We start from the raw sequence: 27,625 nt of genomic DNA, 5'->3' as shown, positions 1-27,625 counted from the left end.
CATGCATGCTTGCTGGTGAATATATTTCTCTGTGGTTCATGGGTACACTCCTTCATTCCACTTATTCCCTATATGCCACTTTCCCTTTTAAAAATGTTTACTGCCTAATATCTGCATTAATTCCTCTAATTCTGAGTGATGTTTTTGTAATGTCAGCTATGATTACTCAAGTTCAATGGATGAGTTGTCATTTGTAATGGATACATCCGAGTCATCTGAATGCTTATCCTCAAGTGGATCTGATGAACAAATTGAGTCTGAAATGCTGATCGAGCCTCCTAATCATCTGGTTGGGCTTGAAACTAGGTATTTATCTGCTATAAGCTTCTCTTCGAGTATGTCCACGGATATTACTTTGCAAAAGCCTCATCTGTTTAGAAGCTCATCTGATAAAGAAAATGATTCACAACGAATTTGTGAATTAAAATATGGCCTTGGTCATGATGCGCGTTGTCATCATAAGGGAGTGCTTTCAAGTCACATATTTGATTCAGGGGAGTCACACAGGTCTAGTACATCTGATATTGAGCATACATTTACTCTACCTGATAAGGCTTACCCACAAGGAAGCCTTCCTAAACAGTCTTTTAGTGAAGGGTATGGAGGTAAATCTAGGTTTCATCCTGCAGATTCTGAGAAAAAGCTGAGGAAAAGATATGTAGGAGTCATAAGGGAAGGTCCTTCATATTTTAGCGAAATTCTTGCCAATCTTGATGCTTCAATGGAGCAAGCTGAAAATTCCACGAGTACTTCATATTCTTATACCTTGCAATGGCAGAATCCTGCCTACCATAGCAATTTTCTCAGTATGAACCCTATGTTGACAAATTATGCTTTCCTTCACTTGATGGGCAAGTCTGGAGAGAGATGCAGCACAGCCTATGGGCAATCTTTGCCATACTTTGACTTTAGTTCTGTTGAAAACCCTTGCAAGTTATGCGTAGAACGGTCAGCAGCCAATTCTGGGTGTGACTTTGGATCTGAGCTTCGACTACCGCTAGACTTGCATGCTTCTTCTACCAGTAGTAAGAATGATCATTATTGTAATCAAGAGAATGACCATGGTTTGATTGATAATATGGAAGTGTGCAATGTTTATTCACCGTTGGATTCAAAGGGCTGCAACCAAGAAATTATAGAATCTGGTTGCAGTGATTGGGAGGCTTTGTTTGGAAGCTCCAGTGACGCCTTTAATTCTAGTGTTCAATGTCACAGACAGAATTTGTCGTTCACGTTTGAGATACCTCTCGATTTCATCATTGAAAAATGCATACAGCAGGAAATCATGCTTCAGTATCCTTTTCCTTGTGCTAACGATCAATCATTTCTTGTTTTGTTCATTTTTCTTTTCCTCTTTTACATAACGTGTTTGGTGCTAGGTCCAATCAGCAATGTCATGTACAGGCACTTCTGGCTTGTGTGCTCGCCTTTGTTGGGGGTTTTATTAGCTGTTGGTTTGACATTTTATTTCCTTCAAGTATTTATTTTTGTCTGTAGTGATATTAGATTCCCACCGAAAAATAAGTGCTTCATAATATTTATGACATATAAAGTCTGTCACAACAGATGTCATATAGATCGAGATACTCATTGTATTAACTATTAAGTGAATAATCTAGTTCAGTGTTTCCTATATGCACAGTCTTTGTTTGGGGAGTGCAAAAAATTTCGAGTTTTCTATTAAGTTTTCAAATTTCAATCCAAGCATGTCCAAATATAAATGGGAAAGACATTTTGATAAGAGTATTCAATTTTTTGATAAGATAGTTGTGAGAACTGACCAATGAGACCTATGATGATGTCATCTACGGAATCTGGGGTGGACAAATCTATCAACTTATTTTTTTCTATTGTGGTTTCCACTCTACTTTCTCAAAATCATTTATGTCCTGCTTTGTCATTAAATATGTTTCGTGGAGCAGAACTGTAAAGCCATGTAATTTTCGTTGTCTTGGGATGTTGGAGAGTGACGAGGGAAAAATCTGGAAAAGGAAATATGAACCTATCTGTGAGAAGGTTTGATCATTTCTGCTGCCACAACTATACAGTAGTTTTACACTGCTTTAAAACTGGATGGCAGCATTCTATATATGATTTTAAGTACGTTTTCTCTTGCAACTAATTTTTGGGAACTCAATCTTATTTGTACGTTGTTTTTGTGGAGCCAAAATTACACAGCATAATATTCAATGTTTTGGGATGTTGAAGACGGATATTGAGAAGGCTGGACAAATGTGAATGTTTGCACATTGTTGAGAGGGACTAATTTATGATGTTAGAGGATTGGATCTTTGACGTTTCATTTTATTTTTATGAACCGAAATAGCTAATCATACACACTTTGGTATTTTATGAAGCCAGTTGGAAAAACCAATAATTGGAGAGCTGATAGAAACCTAACTCGAATACTATCTTTCACTTCACATAAGCAATGCTGTAGATGAGACTTTGTCATAAAAAAGAGGTTGTGGATGAGACTCAAAGGGTAAACTCGTTATAAGTTGCAGATTGTTGAATTTGAAAAATTGGTGTTTTTATTCTTTAATCTCGGTTTCCTAGTATTCATTCAGTTTCATTAGTATCATTACAAAAGCTTCATTGTTTTAGAAAAACATAAATAAATGAAAGAGTAGCTTATAGCCTCTCAAACCCCTTTGGGACAGGATTTTTTTATGTTCTCTAATCCCTTTAGAGAATCAGTCCATGATTTCATTGCCGTACAATGGTTGATTTTATTGGGTTCCTTGTACTTTATAATTCTACTCTTCTATTCTATCTTATAGTAAAATCTCCATTACTGAACTGATTTATCCTTCTCAAACTGTTGCTGCTGGAAGAGATATAATTTTATGTAATGGTCTTCCTTAAGAATGCTAGATATAAGTACATCAGCAAGTTAACTATCAAGTTGTTTGAAGAAGGATTTAATCTGCAAGAACATTTTCTGGCACTGCGTCGGTATCATTTTATGGAAATAGCAGACTGGGCAGATTTGTTTATCAAGTCACTTTGGGATCATGTATTTTTTTCTAATTATTACTTTAATGCATACTATGTTGTAGTTATGTGATTCAGGTGGCCCCAAACCTTCTGATCCGATTACTGTTTTTAACTTGAAGCCACAGAAGTGTGTCACCAAGGCAGATCAAAGACTTTCAACCATTCAAGCCTTCCTTGAGGCATCGGTTCAGAGGTCTTCATGTGAACAAGACCGCTACAAGGATAGGTTATTTGTGTACATGAAAGGACATGGAACAATGCCTCTCTCTACACCTTCTATTGGTATTGCTTACTTTTTCTTTTTTAAATTTTTTTGTTAAGTAAGAAGTCTTTATTAGAAAACACAAAAGGTGCATCCCATGGTCACCTCTTACTGTTTCTCATTTCACTGTTGATGTAATTTTTCCTTTTTTAAACTAAATTAAAATATAATCTTGAAATGCATATTCCCAATTCTTTTCTTTCCATTGCAGGAGTGCGTTCCTTCAAGTTTTTAGGCTTGGGTTACCGAGTGGATTGGCCAATCAGCATTGTTTTGACTCCTGGTGCGTTGGAAATATATGCTGAGATATTCAGTTTTTTGATACAAGTGAAGCTCGCCGTATTTTCATTGGCTAGTGTATGGTGCTCGTTGAAGGTATGCTTGCCTAATTTGATCAAATTGCAACAGAAAGATACAGCTAGTTTTTTGATGCGATCTCTTGTCTCCTAGCCTCAGTCACGAAACCCTCCGCTCCCAAGTATGGAACCACAAACCTCCAACTATTAGTAGGGCTGAGTTACCATTTGGCCATAGAAGTTGGTTTTTATTGCTGCTCTTTAATTCTCTCTCTGGTTAGTGAGATTGCTGATTGTGAAATTTGCTGTAACATTTTGAAGAAACATGCCAGGTGCATTGTGTGACACTCCCAACCCCCCGCTTGGGATTTGGCAGTGATCGAAGCGTTAGGACGTGCAACACTAGGTTACATACTCCTGTTCATGACAGTTAACATGCAATGCACCTAACATGTTTCCAGCAGTATTAATAAATTGCAGTGGAAAGTGTCTAAGTCATGGTACCAAAAGAACACTACTTATCCCAATTTAAACATGTCTTCCAAAATATGATACAATCATTCGGGTTTCAAACTTAACCCGTTATCCAAAAGTCACAAAAACCGTCATAATGTATCATACTTCATAAGATTACAAAAAAAGCATAACTGAAGCATTTCCCTAACATTCACCATCAGTAGTAGGACAATCTCCAAAAAGAAAATGATCAGTTCAATTCTTTTATCAAAGTCAAGTTCATCCTCAACTGTCTTCGACCCAGTTGGTTTGCGCCTCTCCATCCTGCCCAATTTCTTTCTGGCCTATTACAATTTCTACCATTCCGAGGTGGGAATGGTAGTGGGACTACCACGGTGAGATTCTTCGAAATCTCAGTAAGTTATGCCATAAATATACGCAGAGATAACACAAACATGATTAAGGTAAACATGAGCATATATGCATGGACATGAACTTGCATTTCATGGAATTGTATTTTTCTCCCATCTAGGTTCCTTTTAAAAAATATTTAGTGGACTCAATGACATTGTGACATACATGAAACATCTTGCATCTTTTCTTATTCATACATGTGGATAACTCACGGTTCTCCCCTCAAACTGCGTGTACCTATTGGTTATCTTCACCACAAGACGGGTAATGTGTAATGCCCCAATGAAAGGCCTAAACCACATGGCCTATACTGTAAAAGGACTAATCAATGATATAATTGGAGCCCCATTGGAACCTTATAAAGTGCAATAATTTTTCCTTCCCTAGTAATGTGGGATCTCATATACCACCTACTATTATCTTTATCATATGGAGTATCACAATCTACCCCCTTTCAATTCCCAACGTCTTCGCTGGGCCAGTCCATCGTAGGTGGCATGGCTCAAGTCCCACATTTCTGGTTGGGATAGTCTCTGATACCATTTGTAAGACCCCAATGGAAGGCCTAAACTACATGACCTATACTCCAAAAGGACTAGTCAATGACAATTGGAGTCCCATTGGAATCTTATAAAGGGCAAAGACTTTTCCTTCCCAAGCAATGTGGTATCCCTTACACCACCTACCTTTAACCTTATCATATGGGGTATCACATAATGCCGCTTGTGGCTTCATCTCAAAAATATTCAGGCAGCGTGAAACGACCTTCACCATGAGTACTCTAGCTCATTCACCATCTAGAATGCTCTTAGCTTTGCTTCGGGACCATTTTTATCCCATTCGAAGTCGTTGATTGTTCTTTATCAACCTAGGGGATGCCACTCCATTTTTAATCACTCCAGAGTGGACAAGGGAGTTCCGCTAGGACAATCCCCCATCCTAGCATTGGGGTCATGACAAAATTCAATTTTCATGCACCTCATACACTTTTTTGCATGGACATGTGATGATAACACTTAAGTATGGCATGAATTAATTAGAACATATACTATAAACATGGCATGTGGATGGCTTGAAATAATTAGAACATATACAATATGCATGAAGCATTTTCACAAGCCTACTCATATTATCCAAGTAAAGTGGTACTTAATGCTAGGACTTCTTCTTACCGATCAAAAAAAAAAAATGTTAGGACTTCTTCAATATCATATGAAGAATTATCAAGACTCAAACTTTAACAAAATCACAAGTCAGCCCCCTTAACTAACGGAAATTACTAAATGACCCATAGACTTTCAACATTTGCAAACCTAACCCAAAGCTCACAAAATTTAGCAAACACCATAAGACTTGTATGCTAAACTCATTTCTGTCCTCAAAATATTGACATTCACACGTCTCAATAAAATAATAACCACAACTGAGACCTTGAATCATTAACTTGCATTCCAACCCAGTTAAGCATAGAGAAACCATCATAGCCAAACATTACTCATCTTGTTCCTGTAACAGATCCTAAAAGCACATTTACTCTCTTGATTCATACTCTTCATATTCAGATGCAAAGAAAATATTAGCTCACACATGTATATAAACATGACTATCTCAAATCTGAAACTTAGCCATATTGAATCATTGATCTCACTCCTTTTTATGCCCTTAACACATAGATCATCTATTTCACAAAAAGTTCTAACCATAACACAATCAATGTCATTTCCTTTAGATACTAATCCCTCACAAATATATAAATCGAAACATATTAGAGAAAAAACCACATACATACAAACATAAGCTTGAAACTGAAACATACTTTGTTAACCCTACTCCCTTATGTTACAAACCTAGGCATCTTGATGATTTTTCCGAGACATTTAAGATCATACTCTCCATTTACAAGCTAGATCTAAGTCCTCTAACATCATATCATGTATGAGCATTCTTTCTTTATGAAGATTAACTCAAAAAGATCCAGGTGCAAAAGCAAAGCTCCAACTGAAACATGCATGGTTTAGATGACATTCTAACCTGCATTCCTCAATCCTTACACAAGATCATAAATCTTTCATGATAGATTTCATAGATACTTCCAAACAAAGATCTAAGCATAGCACACAAATCATGGAAATCCAACTCTTATCTAGTTCAAACTGAAGCTAACAAGTCCAACATCCAACCATGATCACCAACAAGCTATTATTCCTTTGAAAAAGACTTTCATACAACCACCAATATAACCTTCTAACCTTTATAAAAGAGAAAGATAAGAGAAATACTTACAAAGTTGAAGAATTCGGCCTTAACAAAAGAAGCTTCAACACAATAACTCACTAGCTCCTATCTTTCGGTATGCAACAAGTGTGGAGGTTTTGTTTGATATCTCAATCTAAATGTGGTTGTTTGGAAGAGTGAAGAAGAAGAGAAGGAAGGAGACAACACACTCTTATGAAGCTCTCAGTTTCTAGGTGGGAAGATGAGAGAAAATGAGCACAAATCTTGAATTAAAACTGCCCACTAATACCCCCTTGCTTCGGCTTTTGTTGCCCAATAGATAGCCACCAAAATAATGGACAAAATCTGAATGATGGTGCATGGTTCCTCCAAATTTTCCTACAAGTTTATCCATCTTGGAAGACCAATGGGTGGCCTTGGGTTCTAATGATTGCACTGACCAGATCTTGAGTAAAACGAGCAACCAAAATCCTTAAATCTCATTGGTGAGAGGGGCAGCATATAGCAAAATGAATGAGAGGAGGTTGCTTGGTGAATCTCGGCTATGACCCCTTGCCCCGTTCCTCACTCAAAATTGCAGCTTTCTTGTTATTATTAACAAGGTCTGAAATTTCTAATGATTGCATTGGCTAACAATGATTAGGTAACTGACCAAAGGCTTCAAACTTCATTGGTGATGAGGGCGGCATAATGCAGAAAACGAAAGAACAAAATTGCTTGGAAGAAAAATTCTACTCATCATCCTTACACCACACACCACACACCACACATGATTATTTTATTTTATTTTTTTCTCTTACCAAATGTGTGGTGTATGGATGATGAGTAGAAGAATTCATATAGTTTAGCAAGAATAAAACAAAATAAAAAATCATGTGTGGCGTGTGGTGTAGGAATGATGAGTAGAATGGCTCTGGTTAGGGCATGGGGAACAAAACCTGAAAAAGTGAACTTGTGAAGTATCTTTTTGCCAAGTGTAAGGTATGATGATGCAAGGAACTAATACGTGACTTAGTCATGTATTTAGGATAACACATTGTCCAGGTCGCTATGGGTGGTAGGGCCCTAACAATGTGGTGGCAAAGTGGGCTGCCACATGTCAAGTCCGAATTGGGCCACTTGGCGCCACTTCATCACAAACTTTTTATTGCACCAAAAATTTCTAACTAAAACGGTGGTGCTAATCCTTTTGTCAAATTATACTCCTAAGTATCTCTAACAATTCCAAGAAGTTAGACCAACTAAAGGGTCGTCATGAATTCTTGGGCCTAAAATCTAACAATTTCAATGGTGGCTGCTTAACACCCAATTTTTAAGTGTTAGGTGTTTTCTTTGTGTACTTCCTGTGTACTTAGGCTGCACCTTCTTTTTATTAATAAAATTTTGATTTTACCTACAAAAAAACACCCAATGTTTTTGAGAATTAGACCTGCGTGGATTTTTTTTTGTTTTATTTTGTTAATCACGAAACTGATATATAGTGTTAGGTGTCTGCAGGAGTTGATGCACTTTCTAGGAGTTTTGACATTAACATTAGGTTTTATGTCATAACTCATGCTGAAAAATCATAGACATTCAAGTTGCTTTATCATGTTAAAGTATTAACAAGCTGTCAACTGTGGCAAACAGGATTTGGTGCACTTGATTAATCGGAAACCTACTTCTGAGCGTCATGAAAATGAAGTAAGCCATCTCCATAAATTGATGAAGTTAAGGTAAGCCAAAAAATGGTTCATTTTATTTGGATTTATGTTTTTCTCATCGTGTAGGATTTATATTTCCTCTGGCTCTTCGGTTTATGGCTATTTTTCATGGACCCATCATGCTAACATAGCAATGTTGCTACTTCATGATAGGGATTAAAAAATGTTAGAAAGCTTAGGAAAAAGACAGATCCAACTCTTGGACATTATCTGTAACTCGAGCTGTCTAATATAGGATTTTTGGATGGGACAAACATTATTCATATAGAGGAAATGGATACTATGAAGAAAAACTAACTTAAGAGTTGAGGTGATATACTCATTGTTATGTAAAGCTAGGATACCCAGTATGGTTTTGAGATAAGCCCCCTCCCCTCTCTAGTATAATCAAAATTGGCAAACGAGGGTTCAGAAAGCTCTATGGGAGGCCTTTAAGCAATCAACCACAGTGCATGATTATGCACTGTTGTTTTCAGTCACACTAATGCAAACCCTTTGTTGTTTTGCATTAAAAACATGGGCCCAGACCAACTTTGTGGTCCATTGCCCCTTTTTTCTTTTAGTTTTATTTGTCGTATTGAATGTAATGGGGTGTTTTGTTGGGACTCCCCACCCCCTCCTTTTGTATCTTTCTTTTTAGTTTTAATGCAATCTTACTCATAAAAAAATGTTAAGCTAGGATACTTAGCATGTACTAACTCTTATCTGGCTGCTTCCCTTTTTTTTCTTGTTTTTGTTTTGGTAACACTGTTTCTATATCAAAATGTCATTTTAGTCCTAGTGTAAAAAATATGCTTCGACAGGAGTGATTGGTGGAAAATGATTCATGTATTTACTGCTATTTAGTTTGGACTAACGTTCAGTTCAATTGAGTTTGATGATAAAATCACAGTTATCAACTAATGAATTATATCATAAGCCATTTTTCAATTTTTTTTTGTTATTTATTTTACGTGTCATGTACAGTACAATACACTAACTCCTTGAAAATTATTTTATTATTATACGTAAGCTAAGGCATTGTCATTGTAGAAGTTAAGAATAAAGTAATTTAGTATTGGATCCTTGCATATAAGTCTTCATTTGTCAAAGCATCTCCTGATGAAATCCTTTTTCCATGACAGCAAAAGTTCTCAAAAGGAAATTGTGAACATCTTTGCATCCTTTGTGCAATAAGCAAACTTAACACTAGTGATAGATGGTATTTTGTTTCTTCAAAATGACTAACACATTAACAATGATTTCTTCTTACTTAATCTTCCTCTCTTTTACTTAAAAAAAATGAACTAATTTGTTTTATTTTATTTTTGCTTTGCTGTTTATCTTCTTGTGTTACTTGTACAACGATAAATATATTTGTTTGGTTATTGTTTGTATGTTTTTAAGAGAAATATATCTGAAATAGCCCTCTTTTTGTGCTAAGTATCCCGTAGGCTAAAGCTTGTTTATGCCACTACCAAAAGTTCCAAAATGAATAAAGTTGAATTGTATGATTCTTCTGCTTATTACGGGAAGAGCTTATTGTACAGTTAATCATATCCTGATGAACAGAGTTTTCAAGAGGTCTACTAATTTGTGAAATCAATCCTGACGCCCATCAATAATTAGTATACGATGTGATCTTAATTTTTCCTTTTGTAGCAGTTATCTAGAACAAAAGCTTAGGAAAAATAAAAGTCAATGATCATTATCTCAAAAAATGTTCTAACATTGAAGTTTCAAATTCTGCCAAATTTTAGCATGATGCATTTTTTTTTTTCCTTCTAAAAACTAATCATTCTCTTTCTCCCATCCCATGTTAGGCATCAGGTCAATCATTTTATTTCGACATTACAGCAATACGTGGAGGCTCAATTATCTCATGTATCATGGTGCAGGTTTCTTGACTCCCTTCATAATAAGGTTTGACGCAAACTATCTTTATCTTTGTTCATTTATTTTCTATACCCATTGTAGATTTTGTGGAGACTTGTTGTCCATATATAGATGTGTGTGTTTGTTTGTGCATATTTCTATATATATAATTTCCAATCGTGTTTAAAATGTTTTTTCATATATATTATTTCCAATCGTGTTTAAAATGTTTTTTCATACTCCATTGCCTAAGGGTTCAGTGTATGCACTTTTTGTTGAATGTGAATGCTTAGAGCTGATAGAGTGTGCGAGCTTGTGCAAAAAAACTGATCGCCCGACCCGCTCAACCATACCAAACTGACCTGACCGAAAGAGTGTGTTTTGGTTCAGGTTGGTTCATGCCTTGGACAAAACTGGCCGATATTGGACTAGTCTCGGTTTAGTGGCTCATGAAATCGACAAGACCCTTTTTCTTTCTTTTTTTTCCCCCTTTCTTTGTAAGTCCTTCTAGTTCTCCTTGGCGTCCTCTGCAAGTCCAAATTTATGGCCTCAGTACCACCGCTTCCTTTCTGGAAGAAACCCAGCCATCGTCTTCCAAAGCCTTCTTATTTGGCAAAGGCTACTTAATAAGACATTGTTGCTAAGACTTGGAGCCATCGCTAAGGTCTGGGAATTGAGGGTGGTGAATGAGAAAGCGGTGGTGATTGATCTAGGGACAACGAGCCCTGCGGTGGCAGCGATGGAAGGAGGCAAACCGACAATAGTGAGTTTAAGTAGGAAGAGGATGATTTCTTCTCTGATATTCAGAGGAAGAGGTTGATTTCCTCAGATATGACTCTTCATCATACTTTCAAGACATAAAATAGAGTTTCAGATTTAACCTCTGTAGAATTGTCATCTCCTCCAGAGTGTTGTGCCGTTGGATGAAAAATCTAAGCCAAATATAATGGTTTCTATTAGCCCCCAAGTGTTTGTTAATAACCCTACAAATCAAACCCAAACCCTCAACACAGCAGAGAGAAACAACAGTTCATCTACAATGAACGCGGCTGTTCATGAAGAATTTCCAGATAAATTTGACAATGGTGAACAGGGCCAGCGTCTCACGATGTGGCTGTTCATAACAACTTCCCTGATCTTTGTTGTCTCGGAAAGGAAAATTCTTATTCTATGAGGCTCCTACTACTCAGGATAAAAATTACTTCCCTTGGAAGAGTATCTGGAGAAGCACTGCGCCTCTTAAGGTGGCATTTTTGTTTGGGCTGCATTATTAGGGAAGATCCTGACCACATACAACTTACAAAAATGTGGGATTATCATAATTGATTGGTACTGTATGTGCACAAATAGTGGTGATATAGTGGATCACTTATTCCTCCATTGTGAGTTTGCCAGGGCCTTAGCGAATGATTTTTTCAGCAGAGTTGGATTAACGTGGATTATGCCGAGGAAGGCGGTTGATCTTCTAGCTAGATGGAGAGGTCTAAGGGAATCCCCAGAGTGCAGCTGTGTGGAAGATGGTACCTATTTACTTATTGTGGTGCATTTGGAGGGAAATGAATGATCAGAACTTCGAGGATCGGTAGTATTCTTTGGAGGAGCTCAAAAGTTTCTTCTTTAAGACATTATTTATGTGGGCCATACCTTTTGATTTTAATTGTCCCAATTTCCATGTCTTCCTTGTATTTATTTCTAGTTCTTAATTAGGTGCATTCTCTTGTATACTTCTTGTGTACTTGGGCTATCTCCATTTTTAGTATCAATAAAATGTCTTTTACTTATCCAAAAAAAGAGAACTCAAGCATTTAGAGCAAGAGATCTACTTTTCCTTGCGAACCCAATTGTTTACGTCTCTTGTTCAGTGACTATTTTCATGTTTTATCTAAACATCGAGGTCAGGGTTCTTTTAATTTAATGGTAGGCTGGCCTACCTGTGAAGTGATATTAGAGTTGGGGTGTGTGTGAGGCATATGACTTCTTGAAAGCTGTTAAATGTTTTCGGACATATGATACCTAAAAAAACAAAATTGTAGCATCAAATCTATTGTTAGTTGGGTTAATTTCTATTGGAATGCTATGTTAGGGTTCATTATATATTCTATACAGAAAGGAGTCTCTAGGACCTGTAGATGAGGTGCCCTTGTGGGATGTCCCACCAGCTGTCATCCTTTGTCATTTTTCTCCTATGTTTTTGTAACAATTTTTATGCATAAGAAAGAGTAAGGGCTTGTATAGAAAACCAACTGCCCTTTTCACATATTTTCTTCCTTGCATCATGAGTAGCATTGTGTCAAAGCTGGAATTAAAGCATTCCCTTGTTTTTGGTAGATTGATTTCTTCACATTTCATTTATATATATGTTCTCATTTTTTGTTTGTTTTCATTTTTTTCTTCATTATTTCTTATTTTTTGGGTAGTTGTAGTTGTTGTCTTGGGTTCTTAGATTTTCGCATATGAATGTCGTTTGGAGGTGTATGAAGATGATGTGGTGTATTGCTCTCTCCATCACTGACATTATCAAATCATGAAAAAGTTCACATATGGTGTTGGCTCTGCTTGATCGGTGTTTTGCAATTGTTTGCAATCAAATCACAGTGGCCTTTGATTTGTTTTTGGTGGCTCCAATATATCCTGTGTTTTGAGGATGAAAGAGAATGTCTCAGGATTTGATAATTTATTAGTTCTTGGGTTTCTCTATATATAGTTGCAGTGGTTGTTGGTAATTTCTGAACGTCAACAATGAAGTTACTTGCCAGAGTTGATAGGGAAGAACCCTGTTTGGCTACTTGTCTCAGGTGTTTCCTCCCGAAGTTAGGGATCAATCTAATATTCCAGTCTTCAATTTGTTGGAATCCTGTCCATTTAAGTTGTTCTATGCTGTCATCTTAATGATTGGGCTTCAGTGAGTTAAACCCAGTGTTCGGGCCACATTATGGGTTGCATTTAAGATTATAGACCCACCCTTTGCTTCTTTTCATTCGAAGAGTTGTCCAGATATTATCTCCTTATTCATTATCTGCTTCAGTGATCAATGTGTAAGTCTTGATGTAGTATAGTAACTCCACCTCTTGGGCTTTCTTTATTCTCCCTCAGTCTCTTTGTTTGTGCATATTTGATCGACATCTATGGTCCTTATATTATTTTCATTTTATAGTACCTTTTTTCTTTGTCATTTTCATAGGTACAAATCAATATATTTATTTAATTCTTGTAGTGTCTTTAATCTGGAATTTGCTTGTCGTTTATGTAGGTCAAAGATATGTTGGATCTTGAGTCCTTGCATATGGCTTATCTAATGGATTGTTTACACATGTAAGTTCAGATTTTGCTGTCTTTTAAAGATGTCATTACTTGAACATTAATGGCAACAGTGTTTTGAAAATGGTTGTTAATAAAACCAACTTGGATCTCTTGTTGACCTCCACCTCCCTGATTTAAAAAGATGATATTTATATTTATGCAGTGTGCCTTGTTCAATAGGTATGGAAAAATTAGTGATCTATTTAGGGGCCAGGATGAGGGATCTCTTGTTAACCATTATGCCATTTTTTTAAAGTAAAATAACATTGTATTGAGAGTAAATAGGCGTACCCAAGTTCACAGGAGGTATACAAACAGCATACACCTAGTTACAAAAATCAGGAGCTAGAGAGATACAAGAAAATCATTAAAGCAAGATCCATTAAAGACACAAGATGAAATCCAAAGAAATAAAGAATGGAAGAAGAAACTTTTAAGCTCATCCGGAGAACACTCGTTATCTTCTAAACTCCGACCATTCCTTTCAATCCATAGGTACCACATGATACATAGAGGAATCATTTTCCAAACATCCGCATTTAGTGAGTTAGCCTTACATTGTTGCCAACAAGCAAACAAATGAACCACCCTCTTGGGCATTACCCAAGCAATACCTGTTCTATTAAAGATCTCCACCCATAACATCATTGCCACCTCATAGTGAAGTAAAGATGATCCACTAATTCCCCACTCCTCTTACACATATAACACCAATCCATTACGATGAGACCCCTCTTTCTCAAGTTATCCATAGCCAAACTTTTCCCTAGATACGCTGTTCAACCAAAGAAAGCAATCTTAGGTGGCACCTTACTTTTCCGAATACACTTCCAAGGGAACAAAGTATAATTTTGACTAGACAAAGCCTTATACAAAGATCGCATAGTAAACTTCCTACTCCCAGTCTTCATCCAAAGCATCATGTCCACCACTGATAATATGTACAGTATACAATAAACTGAAAAAAATTAGAAATAGCTTCAATTTCCTAATCATTTACAGCTCTAATAAAATGTACATTCCATTGGGGGGAACCACTAGAACAATCCAATAATCTGATCTTGGATCCATTGCCAATTGCAAAACTAATAAATTGAACAAAAGCCTCCCATCCATTGCTAATGTTCTTCCACAAACCTATACCATACGCACTTCTCACATCATTTGAACGCCAACCCCTTCGCAAACTCCCATACTTTAATTCAATAATAATCTTCCATAAAGACTCCCCTTCCTGATGGTACCTCCATAACCATTTCCCAAGGATTGCCTTATTAAAAATCCTCATATTTCGAGTTCCCAGCCCTCCACTAGAAATAGGTGTACATATCTTATTCCACTTAACCACATGGAACTTAGTTTCCTCTCCAATCCTCCCCACAAAAAGCTTGAAAAATCTGCTCAATACGATTAGCCACACTTGCCGGCAAAGGAAAAAGGGATAAAAAATAAGTGGGAAGATTAGAGAGTGTACTCTTAGCAAGAGTGGTTGATGTAGGATAGAAATGAGAAAAGAAGTAGAAGAAGTAGGACAACAGCGGAAAGAGAAGAAGAGAAACCAGAAGATAAAGAGAGGGAGAAGAAAGCAAAGAGAAAGGGGTTGGAAGGAGGCGGCTGTAACAAGCGCTCAATTCTCAATTCAAAATCTACTATTCCAATGTTCCTTACAAGTCTTTAAGTAGTAGGGCAATACAAACCCTAAATGAAATAAATAACACATTAATAAAATAACAAAAATAGAAGATGTCTTTAAATAGTAGGGTAATACAAACCCTAAATAAAATAGACAAGACATTAATAAAATATATAAAGCATTAATAAGAGATGTCCTCATAAGTGGTTCTTCCCCCTTTAGGCAAATACAACCTTTTCTAACTGGTCAATCTCCTCTCAATTTTTCTCCACAACCCTGTCCCAAATAGCCTTAGCCTTGAAGGAAGCCCCAAGTGGGAGACCCAAGTATTTCATTGGCAAAGAAGCAACCTTGCAGCCCAAAATACTTGCCAACCTTCTAATGTTCCCTAACTTCGCCCACCGACGCCATCTCTGACTTCCCAAGGTTCACCTTAAGACCAGAAACAGCTTCATAACAAATCAAGAGAGCCTTCAATGCCTAAATATGACTAGGATCTGTATCACAAAACAGTAATGTGTCTTCAGCAAAGAAGAGATGGGAGACATTAATAAAACCATTGTTAGTGCTTCCCACAAATAAGCCAAATATAAATCCCACATCAACCATCGCCTTCAACATTTGACTAAGTGCATCCATAACAATCACAAAAAAGACAAGGGGACACCGGACTAAGTACCTTTGAAATAATCTTGTGCGCCCCATTTACAAGGCTAAGGAGACAAAAATCTTTGACATCCCCCCCCCTTCCCAGGATTGAGTGATTGAGGCATTTCTCAAATTTCTGATAAGAAAAGAATTCTTGAAAAACTCTCATAATATCTCCCTTCACAATATCCCAACACTCTTGAAAAAAATGCCATGGAAAAGCCATCCAGTCCAAGGGCTTTGCCTCCACGAATCTCCATCAAAATCAGCTTTTCAAGATCAGCAGTCACTGAAGTTTTCCTACTCAACTCCTCTTATGATAAAGCCCCTATCTCACCCTCTCCTCCAACCTATGCAACTTCTTCAAATCATTCTGTAAAGCTTTAAGCTTACTTGCCAATATAAAACTCGGGGTAGCAATAAACTGGTAAGAAGACCACCATTGTCTCACCATATCCACAAAATCATAAGCTTATAACCACATATTTTCAAACTTAAAATACCTGCGACCCCATGAATGCCCCCACAATTTAATATGATAGGACAATGGTCCGAACATACCCTTGACATTATTTTCTGGCAGCATTGCGGAAAGAAAAATACTTTAGCCACAAAAAGATTATACAAAAATAAACCCACAAACTGATGTGGCTTGATGCAATATGTCAGATTGTAAAGTTACTTTTATTGTAAAGTAGATCTAACAGATCATATGAAACCACATCAGTTTGTAGATTTATTTTTGTGTACTCTCTTTGTGTATGTAGCACTTCTCTTGCGGAATTTGAGCCTCCCAAGGAGAAACAAGAAATCTATCCAACCTTGACTAAGATCAGTTGTTAGACCATGTGAAAGCACCCCCCACCAAAGGCAAGTCCAATAACTCCAGATCAAAGGTAAAATCAGAAAAATCAGCCATTGCCGGATCAAACAGAGTCTCCCCTGACCTCTCACTCGAAAATTGAGTCACATTGAGATCCCATCTAATACACCATGGGACATCCCACCAGCTATAAACCCCAGCAATCTCATCCCACACAAGCCTTCTACTACTATTCATATTAGACCCATAAACGCCTGAAAAAGCCCACTCAAATCCGTCTTCCACATTCTTGAATAAACATGCCACTGAGAATTCCCCAATACACTCCTCTATAAGTTCCACAATCCTCTTATCCCACATTACAATGACTCCACTAGAGCCCCCTTGGAGGCAAGGACAACCCATCCCGCATAAGAATATCCCCATAAACTTTTGATGATCCTCCTATCAAAAAATTGAAACTTTGTTTCCTATAAACAAATCACATCGACCTTCCATTGACATAGTAAGTTTTTGACATGGAGATGCTTGTAAAGGTTATTAAGACCCCAAACATTCCATGATAGTATCTTGGGCTTCATTAATTTGAATTTGAAGCCCTCCCCCCTCCCCTTATTCCTTACTTGACTTACACTCCCCTCCTTGGCATCATAATTTATTGTGCAGGTAAGCCTCTTCAATTCTCATTCTTTTTCCAATGCTGATTTTGAGGATGAAGAACAACCCGCTTCAATGGCAATAAGTAAGGCCATAAACTAGTCTTCAAAACCTTCCCGAATGCCCCTATTGTGTTCTGCCGGGAACTGATAATCAGGGAAAGACGTCAGTCTCAACAACGCCGCCTTGTAAGACCTTTCACCACCTAAACTGTCCTCTAACATCATCAACTTAGACAGGACTCAACCTCCACCACAAAGCTGAATTTTTCCCTCCTCCACTCTTCCTCTGTTATTTGTGATAGGAACAGAGGACTTTACAGAAACCACGTCCTTGAGAGTTTCAGCAAACCTTCTCCATCATTTCCCATCCACTCCCCCAGGAATGCCAATACTCTGCTATCACCAAGTAACGACCATTGCAGCTTACACATCGCTGAGCCAGAAAAGTACGGTTCCCTTCACTCGATGTCTTGTAGAATTCGCTACTTCCTGATTCAGCACAAACAGCAACCGTTTTCTCCAACCATCTCGCCGTCGTCTTACCAAAGTTAATAAATTTATGAACTTTTCTGCTCCTTTCAGTAATACGCAACCACCCTTCCTTCACCACAGAAAAAATGAAAATCTTTGAATCCACCAAGACACTTCTCTTGGACACCATCCCAGCAAGACAAAATAATGCCCAACAGAACAAGAAACCCAAAAGACCCCTAAACTGAATTTGTGAAAGCTTTTGCACCAAGTTTTGGGATATTACCTATGCCGACACATCAGGTCATATTGGTGGGCAATGTTCTATTGCACAAATGAAAGTTGAGGTTCTAATAGAGTGTCTTTTGTAGACAAGAAATGGGCCTTTGTATATTTTGTTTCTTATTCTGGACATTCTTGCATGCATAGAAACAACTAGGTGGCTGGTGCTGGACTCATTCACGCATCACCTACTGTAAACTGTTGAAGTCTTGGAGAAATTAATATTGATCACTTTATGAATTTGGTGAATCTCTATGCCTTATTCAGTTGGGATAGACAAGCAATATACATGTTGCATCCATGCCACTTCATATGGCAGCATATCTTTCTTATGATCAAGTGAGGCATGTGCAGGTGGGTAGCCACCCTCCCCAGCCCCAGGCCCCGCCTGGCCACAGTGGCTATTTTTCCACTGCCCGCCCATACCCACTGCCCGTCCACCCCCACTGAACAGGGTGGTGGATTCTTGAAGTCACTGTCCATGATCCGGAGGTCCAACACACCAAAAAACATCTGAAAATCAACCAACAACTGAGTCTCAAAACCAAACACAAGCCCAAAAAGTAACCAACAATTGCATCCATAGGTGACAGATTTGTAGATCTCATTAGATCTGATTGTTCTTGGGCCAAATCCAAAGAATCAGAACAGATCTGATCTTCAGATTGAATGTGATCAAATACCAGCCATCTAGTGTGATAAGAAAGTAGCATTAGAAATATTAGAATACTGACTTTTTGGGAAAGGTAATAAGGGCAGGTTTGGGGCACAAAACAAAATACAAAATTCTCATCTCATCTTATATCATCATTACACCTTTTTCAAATTCTCATACAAAATATAATAAACAATTCAACTTTTTCAAATCCCAAAATAATAATAATATTAAAACATATTATTTTAAACTTCAAAACAAAATACAAAATTCTCATCTCACCTTCCAAACCTACCCTAAATCTTTGTTAAAATTGGCCTCTCTAGGATTTCATCAAACAATTGAAATTTTAGGACAATCATCAAATGCATATCGATGTCATACCTCAGAATACCATCAATATCATATCCTCTCCTATAGAATTGTTTCAATTTATTTTCATTCTCTTCATTTGAAAGAATACTCACAATCCTTATTATCTGGAAGTTAAAATCCTGCCTTCTATAAGTGCTTCATCTTTGTAGATTGTCTCATTGGCACCCAAGTCATATTCTCCTACCAGTTATAAGATTGTCCGTTAAATTTCTATCCAACCTGATTCACTCTTCTCAAGAATCTTCATATGTTCAAATACACTACATTAGGTAAGTAAGAACCATCTTCCACATTGCTGCAATTTGTAAGCTGCCATCAAACCCTTTTTGAGGGTAAAAATGGGGTTCACTATTCTTCTGGGCATGGCCAAGGGCAAAGCAATCTGGCTGAAGAAGTCACTCCACAAAGCACTGGCATTCTCACTATGGAGTAGAAGATGATTAATGGATTCTTCACTGCTTTACACATGGAGTATCAATCAATCAAAATGTCTTTTCCTTAGATTATCCATGATGATAGTCTTCCCTATAGAGGTTGTCCAGGCTATAAACACAGTTCTCCAAAGTCCAAGGGATTATGGTCACCAAAATTTCCAAGTAAAAGGGTTGTCATGATGGGGAACAAGGACATTATAGAAATAATGAATAGTAAACGTCCCTCTCGTAGCAGGACAAAAAAGCTTATTTTTGCCTCTCATCTCAAACTAGTTGAGTACAATTGATTAAATAACATCCAATCGTTAAATATCTCCAAATGTTTTGCCACAGAAGCATCCTTTGCACAAACAATACTATAGACATCTAGGAAAAGCTTTGATGGAGTCCTATCTCCACACCACCTATCCAACTAGAATTAAATCTTGAATCCTTCCTGATGAGGACATCTTTTATTATTGTTATTTTGGTCATTTTACTTATGCTTTATTTGGGTTTGTATTAATGGGCTTGGGCTTTAGCCCACAGACTTTCTAAGGTTTATTTAGTGTTTATGTTATTTTTCCTATTTATATGCTTGTAATGGAACATCAGAGTTCAGTTTTGGAGATTAATCAATTGAGGCTGCCGCCGTCTTCCATCTTTTCTCTGTCTTCTTCTTCTATTAATTTTCCGGCTTCTTTCTTCTCTTCTGCTACTTCTTCCTCTTCCAGTGTTTTCTAAATTTCCATCCTACATCATATTTGGTATCAAGAGCCGGTTCTATTGTTTTCTCAAACAATAGATTAATTTCGGTCCCTATTTTTTTTTGCTCGTCATCTTCTGCAATCCACGAAATCCATCTCCACCGAAGAACTCCCTTCAATCCCAACCCGTTTCATCTTCTTCCTCCAAACCCAGACCAGACCACGCCGAGAAAACACCCAGTGCTGAAAATCGCTTCATCTTCTTCTCATACCTTGCCGAAAACCACCAAGTTAGACTGCCGAAAATTACCAGAAACCGCCAACACCTCTGGGCAACAACCCCTCCCCCTGAAGTATGTGTTTCTTCTCCCTCGATCTCTCACATTTTTGTCCCTTCCGTCGACATAAACATTTTATTCGGCCACCCGTCTTGTCGTCTCCCTCGTCTCCTTCCACCTCCTCTCTCTCTTACCTCTCTCCATCTGTTTGTCTCTCTGCACCTTTATTGCTGAAATACTCTTCCAAAATACCCAAAGATTTGCTGTGATTTGAGACCTTGAGAAGCGCCGTAAATGATTTGAGAGGTGCCGAAATACCCAGTGTTTGAGAAGAGACCTTGCTATGATTTGGGAGGTGCCGAAATACCCAGTGCCGGAAACACAATCAGGAAAAAAAAAAAAAGAGAGAAAAAATAAAAGAAAAGGAACTGTAACTTCGGGTGCACCATCAGAAGCGTTTCTTTTCAACGACCAAAGGGAGTCACTGTTTCCTATTTCTCTTTGGTTTTATACTATAGGTTTATTTTAAAATTGTATCAATTGTTTTGTATGTGCTGCTCTTACTCGTAGTAATTTTTCCAAATCCACTTGATTGGATCCTTTTTGCTGATTTAGTCTCCGTGGTTAATTTTACCCCACATTTCTACGACTCAATTTATTTAATCCTTGGATTTTGTATTCTCATTTTATCATTTTTTTTTTTTTTTGATAAGTTCATTTTATCATTTTCATAGTCTGTACCTTTGCTTTTCGTCTTTTCATTATTTTTCCAAAAAAAGAAAAAAAAATCAATCATACGTGATGGGATTTTCTTGATTGGTATTTGGTCTTTGCTTTGTTATTTTAAATATCAACATTAGTTGCTTGCCGTATTTCGATTTACTTAATCCCAAAAAAAAAAAAAAATTGCTTAGGTTGATATTTTCATTGCTTGCATTTATTGTTCATTGATATCTCCATTGTACTTCATTTAGCGGATGTTGCATTGCATGCAATTGTGTAGTGGTCGTCTTGTCACCCCTAGTTCTAGTACCTTTACCATGGACCCTTCCCAATTTGATGCCCTCACCTGACAATTAGCTCAACTAGCCACTAAACAGCAGCATTTACAGACTCAATTAGCGGCTGTCCAAACTGAGATGGCTGCTACTCGTGAGGAGAACAGGGACCTAGCTGCTAGGTTGAACAATTTTGAGGATCCCCCTCATTCATCTAACAACTCTGAAGCGTCCCATAATGGAGATCATCGTCGTCGACGAGGTGGTTGACAACACTTTAGACGTGATCGTGGGGATAGGGATTATTGTCGTGAGCGAGGACGAGACTATTACCGTCAAGGTACTCAGTCTCCTACTCATCATGAAGAGCACTTATTTAGAAACATCAAGTTAGATGCCCCTACTTTTGATGGTTGCTTAGATCCTCAAGTTTTTACTTCATGGATTAAGGATATGGATCGTTTCTTTATTTGGTATGGGGTTCCTGAGGATCGGAGAGTTCAATTCGCCAGCTTGAAATTAACTGACACTGCCCAAGAAAGTGTAGAAGATCTTCTTGAGAGGCACCATACGCTTCCTGTTGGGAGTTGGGATGAAATGAAATGAAATGTTGCCTTCAAGAGAAGTACTTACCCCAATCTTATAGGGGTAATTCGTTGGACCAATGGAATGCCCTTACACAGGACAATCGGCCAGTGACTGAGTATGTCACTCAACTTGATGAATTCTAAATGAATTGAGATGTCATGTAGTTGAGGATGAGACCATGACTTTGAGTAGGTTTAGACAAGGCCTAAAAGATGATCTTAGGCACGATCTTGTCCATCGAGGTGTCACTACTCTTGACCACGCTTATTCTTTAGTTCGAGACTATGAGTCGGTTACCAGGACTCTGTATGGAAAGCATGGAGACAACCGCCCGTTCATCACCCCAGCATCCACTTTTCCCCATAAGTCTCTCCTAGGGCCTCCCCCATCTGATGTTCCTCCCGTACGGGAAAATAAGGGTAAAGGTCCTGAAATTCCTAGGACTTTCTCCCGCTTGCAATGCTTCAACTGTAAGGGTTTTGGCCACATTTCCTCCAATTGTCCTAGTCGAGCCTTGGTCATTGAGGAACATGAGGGTGTTCTTGATGAGCCGTTAGAGGTTCAAGTCTATGAACCTAAGCTTGAAGAGTTTGGTGATTTGGGTGATGATCAGGATACCTTCTTAGGTTGTATCTGGACCCTTCCAGTGGATCTAGGTTCTATGCCCCTTGTTCTCGACACCCCGATTAAGTGTTTTCGTTATACCTTTACCCAGCCCAAAGATGCTGATGATTGGCATCGCCATGCCATTTTTCATACTTATATCAAAATCAATGATAAAGGTTGTAAAATCATTGTGGATAGTGGTAGTTGCATTAACGCGGTTTCTGTGGCTACTGTGTCAAGTCTTGGGTTGAAGCCAATTCCTCACCTCAGCCGTATAGTGTCTCTTGCGTTGATACTTCTTCCATAGCTGTAAAAGAGCGTTGTTTGGTGCCCATCCAGTTTCTAGAGTATAAGGATCGTATATGGTGTGACGTCATTCCTATGGATGTTGGTCATGTCATTCTTGGTAGGCCTTGGTTGTTCGATTTGGATGTGACCATTCGTGGTCGATCCAATTCATGTTCCTTTGTGTTTAATGGAAAGAAGATTCGTCTTAATCCTTTACCTCCAACACCTGTTGGCTCACAGCAAGTAAAGAAAATTGTGGAACGGAAAGGGTTAAATATCATTAACCCTCCGGAGTTTGAACATACACTCATGGGTGATTCTGTTGTGTTTGTTGTGGTTGTTATGGATGTTCTGTCAGAATCTCCAATAGTGGCCCCTGCTGAGGCCGAGTCATTTCTTTAGAAGTTTCGGGATGTCTTCCTTAAAGACCTCCCTGACCACTTACCACCTTTACGGAATATTCAACATGTCATAGATCTTGTCCCAAGAGCATCTCTTCCAAACTTGCCTCATTATAGGATGAATCTCACTGAACATGCTGAGCTCCATAGGCAAGTGGATGAACTCCTTCACAAAGGATTTATCCATGAGAGTTTGAGCCCTTGTGCAGTTCCTACCCTTTTGACTCCTAAGAAAGATGGCTCTTGGAGGATAAGCATTGATAGTCGTGTCATTAATAGGATCACAATGAAGTATCATTAATTCGCCCAGGTGATGAGTGGAAAACTGCCTTCAAGACGAAGGATGGTCTTTATGAGTGGTTGGTCATGCCTTTTGGACTAACCAATGTCCTGAGTACTTTTATGAGAGTGATGACACAAGCTCTTCAGCCTTTCATGGGTAAGTTCATTGTCCTCTCCTTTGATGATATTCTTGTTTACAGTAAAACTAGGTAACAACATCTAGATCATCTCACACAGGTTTGTTCTACCCTTTGTGAAACAAGTCTGTATGCTAATGTGAAGAAATGTTCTTTCTTCACCGATCGAGTTGTCTTCCTAGGATTCATTGTATCCTCTACAGGAGTATCTGCTGACTCCACAAAGATTTAGGCCATTGTTGGTTGGCCAGAGCCCAAGACTATACATGATGTCTGGAGTTTTTATGGCCTAGTTACCTTTCATCGTCGCTCCATTAAGGGGTTTAGCACAATTATGGCTCCAATCACAGAGTGCAGAAGAGAGGAGAGTTTTGTTGGACACCGGAAGTGGCTAAGGCTTTTAAGTTAGTCAAGAAGCGAATGACGGAAGCTCTTGTCATGCGGCTTCTTGACTTTTCCAAAGTTTTTGAGGTCGAGTGTAACGTCTCAGGGGTAGAAATAGGTGGAGTCATTAGCCAGGAACGCCACCATGTTGCTTATTTTAGTGAGAAGTTAAATGATACCAAACAATGGTACTCTACTTATGATAAAGAACTGTATGCAGTTGTGTAGGCTTTGCGCTATTGGCACCATTATTTGTTGCACTAGGAGTTTGTTCTTTATTTGGACCATGAGACCCTCTGCTACCTTAACTACTAGAAAATATTGAATTCTAGGCATGGCCGTTGGGTTGAATATTTGCAGGCTTATTCTTTTGTTTTGAAGCATAGGAAAGGTGTTGAGAACCAAGCAGCTAATGCCTTGAGCCGCCGCATCTCCCTTTTGTCTATCATGAATGTCAAGGTCATAGGTTTTGAAAGACTTGAGGAAGAGTATGAGTCTTGTCCTGATTTTAGGGATATTTTTCTCTCTTTGCAAAGTGGGCAGTCGGATACCATTGATGGTTTCCGACTGGAAGTTGGTTATCTTTTTAGAACCAATAAGTTGTGCATCCCTCGGACTTTAGCTCGGGACTTTATAGTTTGGGAAATTCATGCCGGAGGTTTGGCCGGACATTTTGGACGTGATAAGACCATAGAAGAGATTGAATGTCAATTCTATTGGTCTAGCTTGAAGAAAGATGTGGCTAAGATAGTTAGCACCTATAACACCTGTCAATTGGCCACAAAAGCGACAAAATATTAGTCTCTACACACCCCTTCCCGTCCCTAGTTGTCCATGGCAAGACGTCAGTATGGATTTTGTGTTGGGACTTCCACGCATTCCAAAGAAGCATGATTCTATTTTTGTTGTATTGGACCGTTTCTCGAAAATGGCTCACTTTATCCCTTGTAGCAAAACTTCAAATGCATCAAAGGTCGCTAGGTTGTACTTTAATGAGATTGTCAAGTTGTATGGTCTTCCTAAGACTATTGTTTCAGATAGGAATGCTTGTTTCACTAGTCATTTTTGGAGAATCCTATGGCATATGATTGGCACTAAATTGAAATTCTACATTGCTCACCACCCTCAGACGGATGGTCAAACTGAAATTGTTAACCATAGTCTTGGCAACTTATTAAGATGTCTGGTACAGGAAAATCTTAGGAATTGGGATTTGATCCTCCCTATAGCTCAGATTGCATATAACAGTTCTGTGAATCGGTCTATAAGTATGAGTCCCTCTGAAGTTGTTCATGGCTATAAGCCTAGGAAGCCTGTAGACCTTATTCCCATGTCTCCACATGCTAATGTGTTTGTGTCAGTTGAGGCATTTGTTCAACATCTTCATGACTTGCATATTGAGATCAATAAATAACTTGAGACCAGTTATGCATCATATAAACTTCGAGCTGATTTGCATAAACGACATGATTTAAGATTGGGGATTATGTTATGATCCAAATTAGACCGGAATAGCGTCCACCTGGATCCGCTTCCAAATTGCAGGCATGTAGTGCTTGTCCTTTTGAAATTTTAAAGCGTGTTGGTCCAAATACCTATGGCATTGATCTTCTATCACATTTTAGTTGCCACCCTACTTCAATGTTGAGGACTTAGTTGCTTACAAAGGTCATTTCAATCCCTCCAATGATCCTCTTCTACCTCCATCTGTGGACCTTGACCGTGACCTTTCTGTCACTCCTACTCCAATACCATCTATCATAGCACACAAAGATAAAATTGATGCTATTTTAGATGACCAGATTGTGTTGGCCAATGATGGAGAGGTTCAACGTTTCCTTGTTCGTTGGGTAGATCGACCTAATTCCGACTGTATTGGATTCCTAGAGAGACACTTCATCAGCTTGATCCAGATATATTGGAGTTTTATCAGAGTCAGCAAGATTTTCCTTTGCCCGGGTCACCATCCACCCGTTTCGGGGAAACCAGATTCAAGCCTCCACTCACACAAGTTTATGGGCGTCGGAAGAAGCTTGCTTAACCACTTAGCTTATGGTTGGGTGATTGATTGCAACCTTATTGGTTTTATTAACTCAACGGAGTTGAGTTTTTCCCACCCCGGGAGTGTTGATGAGGACATCTTTTATTATTGTTATTTTGGTCATTTTACTTATGTTTTATTTGGGTTTATATTAATGGGCTTGGGCTTAGCCCATAGACTTTCTAAGGTTTATTTAGGGTTTGTGTTATTTTTCCTATTTAAATGCTTATCAGAGTTCAGTTTTGGAGATTAATCAATTGAGGCTGCCGCCGTCTTCCATCTTTTCTTTGTCTTCTTCTTCTTCTATTAATTTTCTGGCTTCTTCTCTTCCGCTATTTCTTCCTCTTCTAGTGTTTTCTAAATTTCCATCCTACATCACTTCCCCAATGCCATATTTAGAATACTTGGACAATTTTTACCAACCTTTCTTTTGTTTTTCCATAATTCTGACCCCAAGGCCCTTTTACCTCTCTAGAACACCACCCACCCCTCAAACATCTGTATTTATTTATCTACTACAGCTCTCCACAAGGTGTGTCTGATCTTGATAGTGCCCAAGTCTTTTTCCCAAGAGTGCATGACTAAACAAGAGTTGGTACCAAGCTCCCAACCCACCCTAAGAGATCAAAGAACATATATTGGCCCATCTTTAGACGAAATTTAACCTCTTCACCTAACCCTCTCCGAAGGAAGTCTTGTTCCAACTTCGGTGGTTAGCCACACTAGAAGGAAGCTAAAAAAGAGACATGTCATCCATAGATAAATAAGAAAGTGTTCTTGATCAAAGTGATGATCATTCCATCAAAGAACATATATTGGCTGTTTAGAGTCGGTTCCAAACTCCCAATCCACTCTAAGAGATTAAAGAACATATATTGGCCCATCTTACTAGATGAAATTGAATCTCTTCGCCTAACCCTCTCCGAAGGAAGTCTTGTTCCAACTTCTCTAGGCGGTTACCATACTAGAAGGAAGCTAAAAGGGTGACATGCCATCCATAGACAAAGAAGGAATTGTTCTTGATCAAAGTGATCATTCCATCATTGGATTTATACTCATCTTCTAGCAATCAACGAATGCTAAATCTTCTCCATAACACCATCCAAAGTTGTCTTGGCCTGAAAGTGACCCCTTAAAGGATGCCAAGGTACTTCATTGGTAAATAGGACGCCTTGCACACCAAAATATCAGCCAAACTATCCACGTTTGTAACATTACCAACCTGAACAAACAAACAAGGAAAAGTGTTTCCATAAAAGAGATCTGATGAGTATGACACTAGAGTTCCTAGGCCTATAGAAGATCCTAATAGAAAAAATCACCAATGCAGATAACAGTCTGCTGAGCGTCGCTTTAACAACCACAAAAAGCAAAGGAGATGAGTAATTATTAGGTACTCTCGAAGTACAAACACGTGGTACTCCCATTATTAGGTA

The 27,625-nt window shown here is 38.3% G+C and overlaps 1 protein-coding gene across 2 annotated transcripts in view; it reads left to right on the top strand.

Moving 5' to 3' along the window:
• LOC109014007 overlaps nt 1-27,625 on the top strand; it is a 64,858-nt gene that overhangs the window by 28,653 nt on the left and 8,580 nt on the right. The window contains exons 6-12 of one of the 2 annotated variants that reach the window (XM_018996305.2): nt 157-1,293; nt 2,878-3,019; nt 3,126-3,282; nt 3,474-3,637; nt 8,293-8,378; nt 10,169-10,268; nt 13,471-13,532. In XM_018996305.2, the coding sequence (XP_018851850.1) occupies nt 157-1,293; nt 2,878-3,019; nt 3,126-3,282; nt 3,474-3,637; nt 8,293-8,378; nt 10,169-10,268; nt 13,471-13,532 (1,848 nt within the window). Of the gene's footprint in view, nt 1-156; nt 1,294-2,877; nt 3,020-3,119; nt 3,283-3,473; nt 3,638-8,292; nt 8,379-10,168; nt 10,269-13,470; nt 13,533-27,625 lie in introns of both variants that reach the window. The other variant, XM_018996304.2, reaches the window with a different exon arrangement.

This window comes from Juglans regia, chromosome 14 (assembly GCF_001411555.2).
Source record: "Juglans regia cultivar Chandler chromosome 14, Walnut 2.0, whole genome shotgun sequence".
NCBI classification, from domain to species: Eukaryota; Viridiplantae; Streptophyta; class Magnoliopsida; order Fagales; family Juglandaceae; genus Juglans; species Juglans regia.
Note: the sequence above shows the minus strand (reverse complement) of the source record. Positions and strands in the feature narration are given on the sequence as shown.